General features: G+C 42.3%; 1 protein-coding gene across 8 annotated transcripts in view; it reads left to right on the top strand.

Moving 5' to 3' along the window:
• Nucleotides 1-865: 865 nt before the first annotated feature.
• LOC140186043 (DENN domain-containing protein 1A-like) overlaps nt 866-20,376 on the top strand; it is a 630,918-nt gene continuing 611,407 nt past the window's right edge. For 7 of the 8 annotated variants that reach the window (XR_011882770.1, XR_011882769.1, XM_072239860.1 and 4 more), the window contains exons 1-2: nt 11,264-11,673; nt 15,284-15,348. Coding sequence is in view for 6 of the 8 variants with exons in the window: in XM_072239860.1 (XP_072095961.1) it covers nt 11,442-11,673; nt 15,284-15,348 (297 nt within the window). In the remaining 2 variants the exon portion in view is untranslated. Of the gene's footprint in view, nt 1,031-11,263; nt 11,674-15,283; nt 15,349-20,376 lie in introns of those variants that run through there. The other variant, XM_072239859.1, reaches the window with a different exon arrangement.

Raw genomic sequence — 20,376 nt, 5'->3', positions numbered from 1 at the left:
TCTTTCCATGCGATAACCCACATCGCACGATTTCCTCTGACAGCCACAGATCTAGAAGTGCACCTCGGCAGCACGCCTGGGTAACGATAATTTGGTTCAATGTTGTCACACCTACTGAACTTGTCTTGCGTACCATCCACACGGAGTCACTCACCTCGTTCCCGGGTGAACGATCGCATATTTTGTAATCATCATCCCGGCATCGAGCGTGTCAAAAATCCATACTATCCTTTACAACAGTGCATTGAGGTAGTTCAAGGTAAAACGGTAACAGAATGCAGAACAAAGTGTTACAGTTACAGAGTAACTACAGGTAAACAGCAGGGTGAAAGGTCTCATCGAGTAGATTGTGAGGCCAACAGTCCATGCTATCGTACTATGGGAACCACTCGAGTTAATAACAGCGGGTAGACGCTGTCCTTGAGCTGGACGGTAGTGCTTTCAGGGTTTTGTATATTCTCTTCGATGGAAGATGGGAGGGCGTCTGGAATGGAAGGGAGTCTTTGATTACGTGCCGAGCATTCCAAAATTTCATTGCCCTCAGGGTGTAGAAATTTCTTCTTCTCACCTGAGTGCGTGATCCCATATTTTGGAACCATCCTCCCTGCATCGAATATGTGAAAGCCCCTCTGTGACATACTGTAAAGGACTGTGGTAACGCGAAATCTCTAATTCTTTCAGCAGGGTCACTTTTACTTATGTGGTCAGCGACATTTCTGTAAAAAAAGTTGACAAAGTCTGGTTGATGGACAGGTAGACTGGGCTGCCGAGGGAGTGAAGGACGCCGGGAGTTATAGTTTTTGTGTGACGCTAGGTCCGTAGGAGAGGTAGCAACGTCAGACCTTGGACTACAGGACCCAGCAGACACCACGGTGAGCCGTCTGCCGGTACCTTCGATGCCCAGCGACCATGTCGTCCCCCGGCTTCGCGTAAAGGCTGCGGAGGGAAGGGCTTGGCGGTATTGCTTCTCCCCTGGCAGAAGCGACGACAGCGCGGCACGGTAGCCACCAGCAATGGGGTCCAGGATCAGGTGAGTTTAATTCGCTGCTTCTCCGTTTTTCCGGCGGTTCCCGTGCTTGGTGCTGCGGGGAGAGCGCCAGGCCCTGGTATCCCCGAGCTCGCCTACACACTGGCCCCGGCGCACGTTGCCTCTGAGGCCGGCTGAGCTGCAGCACTATGCCGACCCTGAGGGGCCCCACGCGGTGCTGAATCAGGGGGGTGGGGAATTTCTCTGTCTGCAGGTAGAAAATAAATGGACGGGGCGTGGTGGGCGAGGCAGATTTGGAGGTGGATCTGTCAGCCGGTGGGCTGACATTTCATTCAGTAAACACCAGTTTACAGGGTGAAAGCTGCCGTGGGTTATACTTTCTCCTCTGGGTAAACGGGCGAGGCTCCGCTGCAGTGGAAAAATCCAGGTTGTCTCCTTTGAGCTGGAGTGAGGGAGCGCCGCGAGCTGTGATGGGGCATTGGACGGAGCGCCGCGCTATGGAAGGTGTCAGTGCCGAGGGAGCGCCGCCCGGCGAGAGGGTAGCACTGAGACTTGTACCTTCTCCTGATGGTAGTACTGTCGTGAGGTAGGAGCATATCTCAGATGGTGAGGATCCTTGCTGATAGATTCTGCCTTCTTGAAGCTCTGCCTCCTTAAAATGTCCTTGATTGTACCCGATGGATCTGGCTGAGCCTGTGTAGTCTCTTGCAATCCTGTGTATGAAAGAAAGACTTTAGCAAACTGATGCAACTAGTCAGAATGCCCTCCAAATGTTGTGAGAGGGAGAATGGTGAGTAGCTCATGAACAGCTGTTTAATGCTGAAAACAGTTCTGTTGTCTCTATTAAAATGATCCAGTGAGAATGTTCACACAAGTAGTTTGCTCTTGTAAAGTCATTCAGGGCACAGACATAGTTGTAAAGCACAATAAAAGGTCTTCAGCCCATGCATGCCCCTGGTGACCGAGATGTGTATTCAGTTGTGTTGAAATATCTTCCATTGTATTTTTCTATCTCCCTTGTTTATGAAGTTCTTAAAAATTGTGTCAGAGCACTGATCATCTAGATTTTCACTTAGCAATACTACGCAAAGGAGATGGTTATCGACTTAAGGAGAACTTAAACCAGTCAGACCCTTCTTTACATTGACACTGCAGTGGAAACTGTAAGCAGTTTCAAACTCTTCGGAGTGCACATCTTGCACAACCTTTCATGATCCCAGAACTCATTCAAAACAATCAGGCAAAATTGCCAGTGGAGGCTAAAGAGAGCTGGACTATGCACATCTGTGCTCACAACCTTCTACAGATGTGCAATAGAGAGCATCCTAACATGCTGCATCACCGCATGTGCACTATGGCGGACAGGTAGGCTCACTGACACCAGCCTACCTGCCTATCAAGGACATGTATACGGAAGGGTGCCGGAAAAGGGCTAGTAACATCATGAAGGATCCCAGCCACCCTGCTCAAGGACCGTTTGTCCCACTCCCATCAGGGAGGAGACTACATAGCATCCAGCCCAAGACCACCAGACTCAAACACAATTACTTTTCCCAAGCAGTAAGGCTGATCAACACTAATACACCCCGACACATCCCCAACCACCACTACTTTATCATTTCCTGTCGAGTCGCCCTATGTACAGACGTTCCTCTGCCTAGCATCTCTTTATGGACATACAATCAACCTATCTAAATAAGACCATAAGATGTTGCTATCTTAAGTATTTATATTAATTGTGTTCTTTATTTTTGTGCATTTTTTGTGCTGTATTGGATTTGGAGTTAATTTTTTTTTCATTCTTCTTTACACTTGTGTACTAGAAATGAAATTAAGCTGTCTTGAATCTACATGAGCTGGTCTTTAGGATTCCCAAGCATACAGGCTTAAAGCATTTTAAGTTTGTATGGAGACAAATAAACAGTCAATGTTCTGGGCCAAAACCCTTCATCAGGAGCCGATCTCAGCCTGAAACATCAACTGTTTATTCCTTTTCATAGATGCTGCCTGACCGTTTGAGTTCTTTCAGCAATTTGTGCATGCGTGCCTGTGTTTTTTTTAATTAGTTATGGAAGAGACACACCACATTTTGCATAATTGCTTTTAGATATTAAAACAGTTAAGAGTACTTCACATAAAAATGGTGGAGGAACTCAGCAGGTCAGGCAGCAATTATGGAGGGAAATGAACAATTGAAACTGTAGAGAGTTGTGGACACAGGTCAGTCTATACGTTGTGTTGCCTCAATAAGGCGTCCAACATAATTGCGGTCTCCACCCTTCCTGGACATTAATTCTTTTCCCCCTCCGGTTGGACAGAAGATATAAAAGCATGGAAGTACCTATCGTCAGGCTGAAGCCCAGCTTCTATCAAACTGTTATAAGACTATTGAAGGATAAGAGGTGAAGGATAACTGTTATAAGACTATTGAAGGATAACGAGGTGAATTGTGAGATCCTTGATCTCACAATTCACCTCGTTATGACCTTGTAGCTTATTGCCTGTCTCCATAACTGTATCATTTTATTCTGTACAATTACATTCTGTATTTGTACTGCTTCATTATACTGATATGATTGATCTATATGGACGTTTTTCACTGTACCTCTGAATGTGTGACAGGAATAGATCAATTTGCTATCTGGTTGAGGGTGTTAGGGATTACCGAACAGGAAAGACTAAGTATTGGTGTTTTATTGCATCTTTGGCCTTAGTGCTGTTGATTATTTGTGTGACACAGTGCTCCTAGAGAGAGCATCAGTTTTGTATTTTGGAAATTGCATTAATTATTACCGTAGTATTATGATGATCAATTTATCTGCAGTTCATTGTCATGTTTGAATTATATTTATAATTAATGGTTCAAAGGAGGAGCTACAGGGTGCAACTTTAAGACAATAATTTAGGCTAACAACTAATTATCTGTAATTTAAACGACAATTAAATGTTCATCTTTATGCAAAGTGCTGTATTTAATTTTTCCGATACAGCAAAGCAGAGGTGAAGCTTCATTAAATTTCAGCAAATCATTAGTTATGCCCTTATCGAGAAATATTTTATTGTGCAGGGACTCATTTGTTAATCAAATGATTCTTGTTTTTGATATAATAATCTGGATAAAAATTCTGGAGAGGTGCCTTGAGACACTAAATTTGAAAGTTGATGCATGCTTGGTCAGGGATTTCTGGTCAAGATAGTGCCAGTGAACAATGATTCCTCAGGCGACATCTTTCAGATAGCAAATCCCTCCAATATTTTCACTTTTTCTATGCCTTCTGCTTGTTCTTTTTTTCTTGTTCGTGTTACGGAAACTGTTGGAGCCTGTGACGTACAGTTTGGAACGCGATGGAAGGATCCAACACTATGCTGTGCATGGAGCTCAGCCTTGTGGAGATCAGAGATTCGGGGGTGGGGGTGGGGCGCCGAGAACACAAGGGAACCTGTGGAAAAGATTAGAGACGAGGAGCTGGATCATGAACGACTCCATCTTGAAGCATAAAGGAAGATTGAAGCATTGAGGCGAATGCAAAGGGGGTCAGTGATGGCTTCCAGCAGAGGTGTTTGGACCCAGGCCGGTGGTCAGCGAGGTGAATACGGAATGGGTCAGCAATGGCTCCCAATGGAGACAATCAGTAGCTGAATCGGTGCATTCAGGCCCAGACTGGCAGCGTTCGGACCTGGCTCGGAGGTCACTCTTTACGACTGAACTGAGCTTGTATGGCTGCTGTCCTCATATACAGACAAAAAGATGTTTCTGGTATTCTGAGATTTATGTGATCATTGGACTGTACTTTATATCGGCTTCCTTCAGTTTTTCTACGTTTTCTTTCTTGTGGGGGAGTTGGGGGTTTTAATGTTACTGTCAGTGTTCTTTTCCGCGGGTGAGGGGGTTGGGGATTGTTATTGTCGCACTTCCTTTTTTCTGTGAGTGGTGAGTGTTACTATCGCTGTTTTGTTTCTGTGGGGGAGGAGGATTTGATGCTATTGTTGCTCTTTTTTTCCAGTGGGGGGATTGTGGGGTCTTTGGGTTTTGTTTCTTTTCTTTTTCAGGCTGAGAGGAGGAGTTGATGTCTTTTCTTTCATTACTCCATGGTCTTTCTGTATTTCATGGCTATCTGCAGAAGACAAATATCAGAGTAGTATTACACATGCATACTTTGACAATAAAATGAACCATTGAACCTTTTGAACCTTTAGAGACTTGTAGGATAGAGTTAAACAAAACTCCATTTGACCTTTTAACAACTTCAACACTCACCTATGGAGCATCTGGACAGTAAAGGTATCTATACTCAGTAGCCACTTTGTTACCTCTTGTACTTAATAAAGTGGCCACTGAATGTGTGCCCATGGTCCGCTGCTGCTATAGCTCATCCACTTAAAGGTTTGATGTGTTGTGTGTTCAGAGATGCTCTTCTGCACATCAGACATGTGGTTATTTGAGTTACTGTTGCCTTCCTGGCAGCTTGAACCAGTCTGGCCATTTAACAAGGTGTTTTCATCCACGTAGTTGCTGCTGACTGGATGATTTTTGTTACTTTGTACCATTTTTGGGTGCCGCGAACAGCGGTTAGTGCAGTGCTATTACAGCTCAGGGTGTTCCTGGGTTTGGAGTTAATTCTGGCACCACAGTGAAGGGAGTCTCTGCCTGTCCTCCCTGTGGAACGCATGGCTTTGCCACAGGTGCTCCAGTTTCCTACCACAGTCCAAAAATGTACTGAGTAGGTTAATTGGTCATTGTAAACTGTCCTGTGATTAGGTTAAGGTGTTTTCAGGGGCTACTGGGGTAGCGTGGCTCAAAGGACAGGAAGGGCCTCTACTCTGCACTGTATCGCTAAATAAAAATCGGATAACCTCTCGAGATTATGCATGAAAATCCCAGAAGATCAGTGGTTACTGAGATGCTCAAACCATCTCAATTATTCCACGGTCAGAGTTACTTAGATCACATTTCTTCCCAAGGTGTTTGGTCTGAACAACAACTGAACCTCTTGACTATGAATGCATGCTTTTATGCATTGAGTTGCTGCACATCATGGCTAATCAGTTATGTGTTATCAAGCAGGTATACCTAATAAAGTGGCCACAGTGTATATTGGAGGTCACTGTTTACTGACTACAGCTCCACTTTCAATACTATAATTCTAAGCAAACTTGTCACCAAACTGAGTCCTGATAACACCCTCCCTCTGCAACTATACCCTCGACTTCCTGACCAGCAATCCACGGTCCATAAGGATAGGCAGCAGCATGATCATTCTGAATACCAGTGCGTTGTCAGCCTCCTGCTTCACTCCCTGTGCACTCATGACCAGATTCTGCTCCAACTCCATGTCAAAGTTGTTACCACTGAGCTGGGCTTTGTCTCAATGAATGAGTTGGAATAAAGGAAGGAGATAGAGAACTTAGTAACATTAGGCCTGATAAAGGGTCTTGGCCTGAAACATTGACTGTTTACTCTTTTCTATAGATGCCGCCTGGCCTGTTGAGTTCCTCCAGGATTTTGTGTGTGTTACTTAGTAACATCGTTACTAAGATGAATTCACAGTCTGCCTTATTATGATCTTGCACCTTATTGTCTACCTGCACTGCACTTTCTCTGCAGACGTCACACTTTATGCTGCATTCTGTTGTTATTTTACCTTGTACTACCTCAGTGCACTGTGTAATGAATTGATCTATATGAACAGTATGCAAGACAAGCTTTATACCAGATCTCGGTACATGTGGCAATAATATTCCAATTCCTTCCCATCCTTCACAATGCTGTATGACAAGGGCTGTAGTTTTGTATTTGTAAAATATATTTTGGTATAATTTAGTGTTTAAGATGAGACAATCCATCATTGTCTCAAGGATCAAGTTTATTCATTATATACATTTACATGCATTGGGAATTTGCTGTGGTGTGTTGTCACAACATGCAACAAAAACAGCATTCAATCATACAGAATATTAGCCTAATGGTTAGCACAATGCTATTACAGTTTCAGAGTTCGGAGTTCAATTCCATTACCGTCTGTAAGGAACACACATCAAGGTTGCTGGTGAACGCAGCAGGCCAGGCAGCATCTCTAGGAAGAGGTACAGTCGACGTTTCAGGCCGAGACCCTTCGTCAGGGCTAACTGAAGGAAGAGTTAGTAAGAGATTTGAAAGGGGGAGGGGGAGATCCAAAATGATAGGAGAAGACAGGAGGGGGAGGGATGGAGCCAAGAGCTGGACAGGTGATTGGCAAAAGGGATACGAGAGGATCATGAGACAGGAGGTCTGGGAAGAAAGACAAGGTGGGGGGTGGAACCAGAGGATGGGCAAGGGGTATAGTCAGAGGGACAGAGGGAGAAAAAAGAGAGTGAGAGAAAGAATGTGTGTATAAAAATAAGTAACAGATGGGGTACGAGGGGGAGGTGGGGCATTAGCGGAAGTTAGAGAAGTCGATGTTCATGCCATCAGGTTGGAGGCTACCTAGACGGAATATAAGGTGTTGTTCCTCCAACCTGAGTGTTTCCCAGACGGAATATAAGGTGTTGTTCCTCCAACCTGATGGCATGAACATTGACTTCTCTAACTTCTGCTAACGCCCCACCTCCCCCTCGTACCCCATCTGTTATTTATTTTTATACACACATTCTTTCTCTCACTCTCCTTTTTCTCCCTCTGTCCCTCTGAATATACCCCTTGCCCATCCTCTGGGTCCCCCCCCCTTGTCTTTCTTCCCAGACCTCCTGTTCCATGATCCTCTCGTATCCCTTTTGCCTATCACCTGTCCGGCTCTTGGCTCCATCCCTGCCCCTCCTGTCTTCTCCTATCATTTTGGATCTCCCCCTCCCCCTCCCACTTTCAAATCTTTTACTAGCTCTTCCTTCAGTTAGTCCTGACAAAGGGTCTCGGCCTGAAACGTCGACTGTACCTCTTCCTAGAGATGCTGCCTGGCCTACTGCGTTCACCAGCAACTTTGATGTGTGTTGCTTGAATTTCCAGCATCTGCAGAATTCCTGTTGTTTGTTACCGTCTGTAAGGAGTTTGTACCTTCTCCCCTCTGAGCGAGTGAGTTTCCTCTCCAGTTTTCTTCCACAAGACAAACCGGTTAGTTGGTTAATTGGTCATTGTAAATCATTGTAAATCATGGACTACTTAAATAGGTGGATTGCTGTTCAGTACGGCTGGTTGGACCCATTGGGCCTGTTCCACGCTGTATCTCTAAATAAAATAATTATATAAAAATAAGCTAGAAGTACAGATGTGGAATACAATGTATGTAAATAAATAAATACGAGCATGTATAGGGTAATAGAGGGGTTGGGGTAGGCTAACTAGAATGGTTGATCAGATTATCTGCCTGGGGGAGGGAACTTTTAAGATGGTGTGAGGTTTTTGTTTTAATAGCCCAATAACACTTTCCAGGAGGGAGCCTGTGCATGTCCAGTTTCTAGTGTGGCATATTTATAAAAGATTGGGTGTGATTGAAATTCTGATATTGCTTACTTTGTAGAAAGGTACCTCTATAATTTGGACCTCTTTTTGCCAGGTCTTTCTGACAGATGATGCTAAGCATTTCAGAGCAAAGGAAGATTATCATTTATTGTAGATCTTAATGGATGCAAGCAACAGTCACTGAAGTTGTTTTGAAGTATAAATTTAGATCTTCTATATTTTGTCACAAGCAGCTCTGGCAGTTGAACAACTGATTTTTTTTCTGGTATTTTTAGAGCTGAGCATTTGTTATTCAAATTCCAGGTATTTACAAATTATCACGCTCTTTCCTGGAATGGAAAATCCTACAAAACGTAGTGTATACCAGGGGTCCCCAACCTTTTTTTGCACTGCGGACTGGTTTAATATTGACAATATTCTTGCGGACCAGCCGACTGGGGAGGTGGGGGGTGGTGTGTGTGGTGTTCAAGTAGGGTTAAACTCATTTCAACATGTCTTTTACAGTTAGGGTTGCCAACTTTCTCACTCCCAAATAAGGGACAAAAGTAGCAGTCAAATCCTGACGAAGGGTCCCGGCCCGAAACATCGACTGTACCTCTTCCTATAGATGCTGCTTGGCCTGTTGCGTTCACCAGCATTTTTTGTGAGTGTTGACGAGACACTTGTGTTTAACCTGAGAAAGACTACCATGACCGTGAAGCCTTGCGCGGGCTCCTGTTTGCGCATGCATGACGTTCGCGTATGTGACATGTGCATGCGCGTACATGCTGATTATTTTTTCCCCCCACAAGTCGGTTTTGGCATAATCTTCCTGACTACACTATGCATACATTATTTCTACTTTATATAAGCTGTGTATTTATTATGTCATAAATTCTTTTACTTTATGTTAGAATTATTTTAGGTTTTATGTGTTATTTGGTATGATTTGGTAGGTTATTTTTTGGGTCTGGGAATGCTTAAAAATTTTTCCCATATAAATTAATGGCAATTGCTTCTTCACTTTACGCCATTTCGGCATGAAAGGTTTCATAGGAACGCTCTACCTTAGCGGGGGAAATACAGGACAATGGCGGTCCTGTATGGGACAAACCAATTTAGCCCAATGTACGCGATGTCCCGGCAAATACGGGACAGTTGGCAACCCTATGTTCAAGTTCAACAGTGCGTGACAGGGAATGAGGAAAGGTGCAGCTGACTCATATCGTTTCCTTGCAGCCCGGTAGCACATGCTTTGCGGCCCGGTGGTTGGGGACCACTGGTGTATACAACCCAGTCCACCATGGGTAAAGCCCTGCCCAACATTCACATCTACTTGGAACACTGTTGCCGGAAGACAGCATCCATCATCAAGGACCCCTATCACCCAAGCCATACTCTGTTCTCATTGCTGCCATCAGGAAGAAAGTTCAGGAACCTCAGGACCCTCAACACCATGTTCATGAGCAGTTATTAACCTTTAACCTTCAGCCTTACTCTCTAAACACTGAACTGTTCCCACTAACTACAGACATACTTTCAAGGACTCTTCATCTCATGTTCTTGATATTTATTGCTTATTTATTTATTATTATTTTTTTCTTTTGTATTTGCAGTCTGTTGTTTGTCCGTCTTGTGTTTGGTGTGGTCTTTCATTGATTTTATTTCATTTCTTGGATTTACTGTGTATGACCTCAAGAAAACTAATCTCAGGGTTGTATATAGTGACATAGAAACAGAGAGAGAAAACCTACAGCATAATACAGGCCCTTCGGCCCACAGTGCTGTGCCGAACATGTACTTACTTTAGAAATTACCTAGGGTTACCCATAGCCCTCTATTTTTCTCAGATCCATGTACCTATCCAGGAGTCTCTTAAAAGACCCTATCGTATCCACGTCCACCACCGTCGCAGCATACTTTGTGGGTGGTGGGGTGGAGATGCATTGCTATCAAAGAAGGTGTCAGGTGCTCCTTCCCTCTTGCCTGCAGGTCACCCTTGGGCAGTGTGTAGCACCTGTTTAGCACCTCGATCAGGGTCATGTGAAGCCATGGGTGCAGGTGGTGGATGGTCGTGTGAACAACTGGTGCACATCACAAGTGCTGGTTATGCGACCACTGACACCAGGCAGACAATCTGAAGAGTACAGGTAATGGCTGGGTCACCTGCTTTGTAAAGACACTGTCCAGAAATAGACAGTGGCGAATCACTTCTGTAGAAAAATTTGCCAAGAACAATTATAGTCATGGATAAGAACATGAATGCCTGCATTAATATGACACTGTATATAATGATGATGATATGTACAAACCCCATTTCCAGAAAAGTTGGGATATTTTCCAAAATGCAATAAAAACAAAAATCTGTGATTAATTCACATGAACCTTTATTTAACTGACAAAAGTACAAAGAAAAGAGTTTCAATAGTTTTACTGACCAACTTAATTGTATTTTGTAAACATACACAAATTTAGAATTTGATGGCTGCAACACACTCAACAAAAGTTGGGACAGAGTTAAAATAAGATTAAAAGGTGCACAGAATATTCAAGTAACACCGGTTTGGAAGACTCCACATTAAGCAGGCTAATTGGTAGCAGGTGAGGTATCATGACTGGGTATAAAAGTAGCATCCATCAAAGGCTCGGTCTTTGCAAGCAAGGATGGGTCGTGGCTCACCCCTTTGTGCCAAAATTCGTGAGAGAATTGTTAGTCAGTTCAAAAGGAACATTTCTCAACGCAAGATTGCAGAGCATTTAGGTCTTTCAACATCTACAGTACATAATATTGTGAAAAGATTCAGAGAATTCAGAGACATCTCAGTGTGTAAAGGGCAAGGTCAGAAACCACTGTTGAATGCGCGTGATCTTCGCGCCCTCAGGCGGCACTGCCTAAGAAACCATCATGCTACTGTGACAGTTATAGCCACCTGGGCTCGGGAGTACTTCGGAAAACTGTTGTCACTCAACACAGTCTGTCGCTGCATCCAGAAATGCAACTTGAAACTGTATTACGCAAGGAGGAAGCCATACGTCAACTCTATGCAGAAACGCTGCCAAGTTCTCTGGGCCCGAGCTCATCTCAGATGGACCGAAGGACTGTGGAACCATGTGCTGTGGTCAGATGAGTCCACACTTCAGCTACTTTTCGGAAAAAACGGGCGTCGAGTTCTCCATGCCAAAGATGAAAACGACCATCCAGATTGTTATCAACGAAAGGTGCAAAAGCCAACATCTGTGATGGTATGGGGGTGCATCAGTGCCCACGGCATGGGTGAGTTGCATGTATGTGGAGGTACCATTGGCTCTGAGGCATATATTAGGATTTTGGAGAGACATATGTTGCCATCAAGGCGACGTCTCTTCCCGGGACGACCGTGCTTATTTCAGCAGGACAATGCCAGACCGCATTCAGCACGGGCTACAACAGCGTGGCTTTGTAAACACCCAGTGTGTGTGCTTGACTGGCCTGCTGCCAGTCCAGATCTATCTCCTATTGAAAATGTATGGCGCATCATGAAGAGGAGAATCAGACAACGGAGACCACAGATTGTTGAGCAGCTGAAGTCTTGTATCAAGCAAGAATGGACAAAATTTCCAATTGCAAATCTACTATAATTAGTATCCTCAGTTCCAAAACGATTAAAAAGTGTTATTAAAAGGAAAGGTGATGTAACACAATGGTAAACCTGCCTCTGTCCCAACTTTTGTTGAGTGTGTTGCAGCCATCAAATTCTAAATTTGTGTATGTTTACAAAATACAATTAAGTTGGTCAGTAAATCTATTGAAAATCTTTTCTTTGTACTTTTGTCACTTAAATAGAGGTTCACGTCAATTACCATATCACAGATTTTTGTTTTCATTGCATTTTGGAAAATATCCCAACTTTTCTGGAAATAGGGTTTGTACTTTGAACTTTGAAATCTTGCTGTTGCTGATATGAGCATCATTGTTGCAAACATTGAGAAATGAGACTGCAGATGCTGGAATCTGAAGCAACAAACAAACTGCTGGAAGAACTCAAAGTCCAAAATTCAAAGTACATATATGTCATCATATACAACACTGAGGTTCATTTTCTTGCAGCCATTCACAATAAATACAAAGAAATGCAGTAGACTCAATGAAAAACCACACACAACAGAGACGGGCAAAGAACTAGTGAGCGAAAGACAACAAACTGCAAATACAGTGGTGCTAGAAGGTTTGTGAACCCTGTAGAATTTTCTGTTTTTGCATCAATATGACTTAAAACGTGATCAGATCTTCATGCAGGTCCTAAAACGAGATATAGAGAACCCAGTTAAATAAATAGCACAAAAAACATTATCAGAATCAGGTTTATTGTTACTGGCATGTGACGTGAAATTTGTTAACTTAGCAGCAGCAGTTCAATGCAGTACATAATCTAGCAGAGAGAAAAAAAATAGGCAGTTAAATGAATTACGTACACTGTATTGAATAGATTAAAAAATGTGCAAAAACAAAAATACTGTATATTTTTAAAAAAGTGAGGTAGTGTCCAAAGGTTCAATGTCCATTTAGGAATTGGATGGCAGAGGGGAAGAAGCTGTTCCTGAATCGCTGTGTGCCTTCAGGCTTCTGTACCTCCTACCTGATGGTAACAGTGAGAAAAGGACATGCCCTGAGTCCTTAATAATGGACATTGCCTTTCTGAGACTCCGTTCCCTAAAGGTGTCCTGGGTATTTTGTAGGCTAGTACCCAAGATGGAGCTGACTAGATTTACAACCCTCTGCAGCTTCTTTCGGTCCTGTACAATAGCCCCTCCATACCAGACAGTGATGCAGCCTGTCAGAATGCTTTCCACAGTACAGCTGTAGAAGTTTTTGAGTGTATTTGTTGACATGCCAAATCTCTTCAAACTCCTAATAAAGTATAGCTGCTGTCTTGCCTTCTTTCTAACTACATCGATATGTTGGAACCAGGTTAGATCCTCAGAAATCTTGACACCCAGGAACTTAAAGCTGCTCACTCTCTATACTTCTGATCTCTGTATGAGGAATTCTATGTGTTCCTTCATCTTATCCTTCCTGAAGTCTACAATCAGCTCTTCCATTGTACTGATGTTGAGTGCCAGGTTGTTGCTGTGGCAGCACAAAACTTGTGGCATATCTCACTCCTGTATGCCCTCTTGTCACCACCTGAGCTTCTACCAACAATGGTTTTATCATCAGCAAATTTATAGATGGTAGCAGTCATGTGTATATAGAGAGTAGAGCAATGGGCTAAGCACACAGCCCTGAGGTGTTGATTGTCAGTGAGGAGGATATGTTATCGTGAATCTGCACAGATTGTGGTCTTCCAGTTAGGAAATCGTGGATCCAATTGCAGAGCGAGGTACGGAGGCCCAGGTTCTGCAACTTCTCAATCAGGATTATACTCGTTCATTTATTTATTGACAATCAAAGCAAATCTTTATCTTTGAAATGTTTGTTTAATGTTTATTTTTGCAGTTTGTCATATTTAATGTGTAAAAAATGGGGTTGATATTAAATTTGATTTCTTAGCGTTGGTAACATCCCCTGTACTGAAACTGGCTTTTGGATTTGGCTGTGGAAAGGAGACAATGAGAAAGTGTCTCACAGTGATTCATGTCAATGTGTGTGATGTAATTGAGACAGGATTGTTGTGCTTGACCATATTGTTAATTGTTCTGTTTTGCATGTAGTATAACAGCTAAGTAAATCATTATTGAAGAATCACTGCAATATGCTTTCAGTTTCAATTTCACTGTATGTTTAGGTGTAATGTGACAAAAAATCTGAATCTGCTACCGGATTGAAACTGTGATTGATGGCACTTAAATGTATTTTGCTGCATCTTCTCTTATGACTTTGTATACTTTTTAATACTTTTCTATTAAAGTGTTCACATTAAAATTAATGTAAAGAAATTTATGATAGAGCATTAGTGCAATTCTGAATGACTTTTTACTAGATATGGTATTCACTTTGGTAAGGGTTTGAAAGTTAGGAAAATAGTTTCCCATAGCCATTGTGTTTTACTGCATTTAGAATATTATTGGACAATGTTGTGTAGGCCTTTTAACTTACTATAACATCAATCCAAACCTTTCCTCTTACGTAGCCCTCAATTGTTCTGAGATCTAAGGGTTTCTTAAATGTTCTTAATATATCTGCTTCTACCACCACCTCTGGTAGGGAGCTCCACATACTCACTGCTATATGTGTAAAAAAAAACACTTGCCTCTAACATCCCCTGATGCTTTTGATGTTACTCTACTTTAAAAGTATGGTGGTATTTGCCTAGCACTGCAAACCTGTAGGGTCAGAATCCCATGGGATGCCACAGTAATGTAGCAATTAACGTGATGCTATTACAGCTCGAGGCATTAGAGTTTGGAGTTCAATCTCAGCGTCCTCTGTAAGGAGTCTCTGTCTGTCCTCCCTGTGGAATGCAGGGTTTTCTCCAGGTTCTGTGGTTTCCTCCCACAGTCCAAAGACATACCGGGTTAGATAATAGATTATTGTAAATTGTTGTGGGATTACGTTAGGGTGAAATTGAGTTTGTTGAGGGTTGTTGGGCAGTGCTCCTCAAAGATAACATTAAAAAAATTCTCAATAAACTCTTGACAAAAACCTCAAGGTTTGAAAATATTTCCAAGTAGGGGCTGAGTTGCAAGTGTATCATAATTGTATTAAAGGTATAATGTATTTATCTTAATTGAGAAATGGGATCTTGATCAATGTGTTATGAGAGACCAGGCTGTGATGGTGTGCTGAAGCCTGTTGCATTTTAACGACAACTTTAAGGACAGATGCAGTTAATTGTGGGGTGTTACAAAACTACTTTTTTTCTGCTTGACCAAAACTGAAAACATTTCTTTCTCTACTGTTGCAGGAAATATCCAACGACGACTTTTGAAGTGTACGCGGAAGTTACACGGCCCGAGTCTGGTGGTTCAGGTAGTGTTAACTTTAACAATTTTACAATTGTGTTTTATTTAAGAGCAGTATTGAGAATGAAGTTGCTCAGGATTTGAAGTTGTGTAGCAGTTCACATGAACTTGCAACGTTTTATGTCCAAATTTTGTCAGATATCAACTGCATAATTGAACGGCTCGATATTAAAAATAACCCTGAGGCTAATACTTATTCTCCCTCCAGCTATCTAGCAGGTTTCCAGATTGTGTTCACAATGCTGAAGCCGTTTCAGCTGGGATAATCGTTATCCCCTGAGTAGTGTGCATACTTATCATCTTCCCATTGCTTTAGTTGAAATGATGCTAATGTTAAAGCCTGGACAGTGGAAACGACCTTGTCATCTCACTGTGGAATCTGATGTACGCAGGGAAGGAGAAGAAAAGAGGGGAAATGCCACTGTGCAAGTCATGTAAAGTCCCCTTTCTGTTGCCTATATATTTTTCTGGTAATTAATTGCAGATTATTTCCAATAAATCTGCAGTAATAACATTTGAATTGTTAATTCTTTAGCATGAATGTCAATGAGCATTCCAGAAGTTTGAGTCTACAGTCAAAGTGCTGTAAAAATGAATTGAGAAATGTAACAGGCGCTCTGACATGAGCAAAGCAGAAACCGTATGGTAATAGATTAATAAATATCAAGAGTGATTAAAAGGAAGCATCACACTGTTAATCCCGTTTTAGTGCTTCTGTGAATGGTTATAAGTCATAAAAATGTAGACTGCTGAATCAAAATTATGCAGCAGGGAACCAGCTTATTCAGTCCATCTTGTCCATGCCAGCAAATGGGCACCCTTTCATATTCATCCCATCGCTCATCACTTGGTTCATAGCCCTACATGCCTGAGTGATTCAAATGTTCATCTGGACACTTATTTGTCAGTGACCCAGGTTCAAACACTCTCAGGTAGTGGATATCAGGTACTTGGTACTCTTGGGTTGAAGGTCACCCTCCTCTGAATTTTTTCCTCCTTATCCGAAATCTATCTATCTCTTGGTTTGTCTACCTCTGATATGGGAAGAGATTTCCTGTAGTTTATCCTATCTATTATCATCATCATTATGTGCCGTGTCACATGATGTGGGCAGTCATGGTCTTTGACCATGATTGCTCTTGGCGAATGTTTCTACAGAAGTGGTTTGCCATTGCCTGATTCTGGGCAGTGTCTTTACAAGATGCATGACCACAGCTACTCTTCGGAGGCTGTCTTCCTGGCGTCAGTGGTCGCATAAACAGGACTTGTGATATGCACCAGCTGCTCCAGTGGCTTAGCATGACCCTGATTGGGGGGCTAAGCTGGTGCTACACTTTGCCCAAGGATGACCTGCAGGCTAGACGTATCTCCACCGCACCACCCTATCTATGCCCATCATAATTTCATATACCTCAGTCATGTTTTCCCTTAACCTCCTCTGCAACAGGAAGAAATGGTCTACCCTCTCCAGCTCCTCCTTGTAACTGAACTGTTCGATTTTGGACAATATCCCACTGTAGGCTTCAAAAGTCAACTTCTAGAAGGCACTACAAGGCTATTAAAACAACTTCATGCCATCTTAAAAGTTTCTCTCCCCCCTCCCCCCCCACAACAGGCAGTTAACCTGATCAGCCATTCTAGTTAGCCCCCCCCACCCAACCAGCTCTATTACCTTAGTCACTGCAATTAAATTCTTAAAACTACTTTTATTTTTACACTATGTATATTGTAAATATATGCAAATATTTGTATATTTATCCATATTTTATTCCATATCTATACTTTAACCTTTTAACTTGGTTTTTATATAATTCTGTAATCTTAATAATTGTTGAATGTTGTTTTTATCGCATGTCATGCCAATACACCAAGTAAGTTCCTAATAAGAGTGAATGTATATTGTGAATAAAAGTTGATCCTTGATGAATGTCCACAGCTTCCTCACCAGCACTATCAAATCCTTAAGCAACATGACAAATGCTTTGTGCAAGCTTACTTATCATTTAAGGAGAGCTCCATGTCTTAACAATTTATTGACAATACCACATCAGCCAAGTATTTTGGACAAGGATGTTAATGTTTTCATTGGAAACAACAGCAACTTCCAATGTAAATGGAGTAGTTTCCCTTGAAAATTACCGTCAGTGGCATATAGATATTATGTGCATAATAAAAATCTTGGTCATTTTCGGCATTATGGTCATCAACTTGATTGACACCAGAATTCTTCTTTCCTGAGGCAGCCCCTCAGGATTGAGGGATAACGTGCTTCCATTCTAGTTTTGTGGGTTCTGAGGTGACTAATGAGATATGGCAGGCTCATCCAGAGACGGGACAGGGTTGGCGACCTGTTTACTGCTTGTGTCAGTTTTCCATATGGTCAACATCACCTTCTTCTCCACCCATGCTCATGGTCCTGATGCAAGGTCTCAACCGCAATACATCACCCATCACTTAGCCTCCACAGATCTGCTGGATCTGCTAAGTTCCTTCAGTAGTTTGTTTTGTAGCTCCTGATTCCAGTGCTGACAGTCTATTGCATGTTCATTGAAATTGCCTGGTTATGGCAGGGTCACAACCTGCCAAAGTCAAATTAAGCAACACACAGCAAAGTTGCTGGTTAACGCAGCAGGCTAGGCAGCATCTCTAGGAAGAGGTATGGTCGACGTTTCGGGCCAAGACCCTTCGTCAGGACTAACTGAAGGAAGAGCTAGTAAGGGATTTGAGAGGGGGAGGGGGAGATCCAAAATGATAGGAGAAGACAGGAGGGGGAGGGATGGAGCCAAGAGCTGGACAGGTGATTGGCAAAAGGGATATGAGAGGATCATGGGACAGGAGGCCCAGGGAGAAGGAAAAAGGGAAGGGGGGAATGCAAAGCTTCTCCTGTGTTTGAGGAGACCACAGTTGATCATTTAAATTTTTAAACTTTAAGGTATATTTTCCTTGGAGCAGGGAGGACTGAGGAGGAACCTGACTGAATTGTACAAAATAAAGGAGCATGAATCAAGTAGATAAGTGAGAAATATAAACACAAGAGATTCTGCAGATACTGAAAATTGAAAGGAACACACAAAATGCTGAAGGAACTCAGCAGGTCAGACAGTGTCTATGGAGGGGAATAAACTAGTTAATGTTTCGGGCAGAGTCCTCTTCATTAGATCTGGAAAGGAAGAGGGACGAAGCCAGAATAAAAGTGGGGGGAGAGGGAGGAGTATAACCTGACAGCTGACAGGTGAGAGCTGGTGGGTAGGTGGGGGAGGCGGGATGAATTGAGATAGGTGATGGGTGGAAGAGATAAAGGGCTGAAGAAGGATGAATTTGATAGGAGAGACAGTGGATCATGGGGGAAAGGAAAAGAGGAGGAGAGGAACCAGAGGGAGGCGAGGAGGAAAGAAGGCCTCTACAATCTGAAGGTAAGTGTTTATGGTTAGGGTAAGAGACAGAGGGACTTGAAGATTTTTTTTCACCAGAAGATAATGAAATCTGGGATACATTGTGTTGTAAGAGGATGCTAGAGATTATACCCTTGAAATATTATTAGATGAGAACTTTAAACACCCATAGGCCAAATCTTGGCAAATGGGATTCAAGTAGACAGGTACTTATGGCCAGTGCCCACATGATGACTTCAAGGGCTTTTATCTGTACTATATAACCCTAACCGAAACCCCATGGGTGTAATTAAGCGATTGGAGAATTAACTTCTTGCAAACTCTTTCAGAAATATGCCACTTAAATGTACAATGATGTTTGTTTGAGAGTGTGTAACAATGCAGTAACTTATTCAAGAGGTTCAGATATGGATGTTACTTGGGCTACAGGATTTAATTACTGCTTACAGAGTTTCATTAACCCACAATAAATAATGTGTGACAAGTACAGTAAGGCTGTAATTGCTGTAATAACAAATATGACCATAAAAATAGTGAAGTTATTCTGTTCAATTGTCCATTAAGCTTGTACTCAATATTGGATAAAGACATGATTCACTGGGACATCTGGTACAGTAAATATTTCACTGTTTCTGAATTATAGCCAAATTAAGACTATGTTCATTTGGCTTTACTTCCAAGCAGTATTTCAATGTCAGCAGGAGTTGTGCAACTCTGACAGGAACTGTGAGTAATATTAACCACCATACATGAGTACATGGGACTGTTGATAGCTTAGTGGTTAGTGCCTCACTTTAGAGCGCCAGCGATCACTGATAAGGGTTCAATTCCTGCCATTATCTATAAGGAGTTTGTATGTTCTCTTCGTGACAGAGTGCGTTTCCTTTGGATGCTCCAGTTTTCTCCCACATTTTAAAGATGTATGGGTTAAGATTAGTAAGTTGTGGGCATGTTATGGCGGTGCCAGCAACATGGTGACACTAGTGGGCTGCCCCAAGTATATCTTTGGACTGTTTTATGCAAAATGACACATCACTGTATGTTTCTATGTCCATCTTTCATTTTTTTTTCTTTTTGCATATTTATACAGTGGCTGTTTTCATTATCATCTTGGCTTCTTGGAAAAGTTGCAGACTGATATGCATAGCCTTGCTATTTCTGATGGTCCACTGGACTCTGCTGTTACTTTGCCTATCTTTGGCTGGTTTCTCAAACCTCAAATAAAGTAGAACAAATTGTATCTACTAGCATCTACCCTCCACATCCCTGACTTTCACAGTTCAGATTGGAAGACAGATATATGCCAACCCATGAAATCCTATTACTTGGTGGTTTTCTGTGGAATTCTTGGCTATTGGCATCGACAGGGCCATTTCAAAGATGCTTCTGAGGCAATTTTTAAATTTGAATGTTCTTCATTAATCCAAATGTCCTGGTTGTCGGGCATTTTTGGAAGTAGTGAATTTTATGTTCCTAATAACGTTCTTATTATTTATTCCAGTGTTGTCAAAGAATCTTGTTAAAATGCGGTTAGTCATAGCTCTGGCTTCTGACAGCACCCTGCCCTCGAAGTCTTTTAGCCCTGGGGATGTAGAAAGCGGAAGGGTGTTGCTGTGAATTTCTGGCATACTTAACTTCTGAAC

This window comes from Mobula birostris, chromosome 22 (genome assembly GCF_030028105.1).
Source record: "Mobula birostris isolate sMobBir1 chromosome 22, sMobBir1.hap1, whole genome shotgun sequence".
Classification (NCBI taxonomy): Eukaryota; Metazoa; Chordata; class Chondrichthyes; order Myliobatiformes; family Myliobatidae; genus Mobula; species Mobula birostris.
This window is presented reverse-complemented; position numbering and strand designations above follow the sequence as displayed.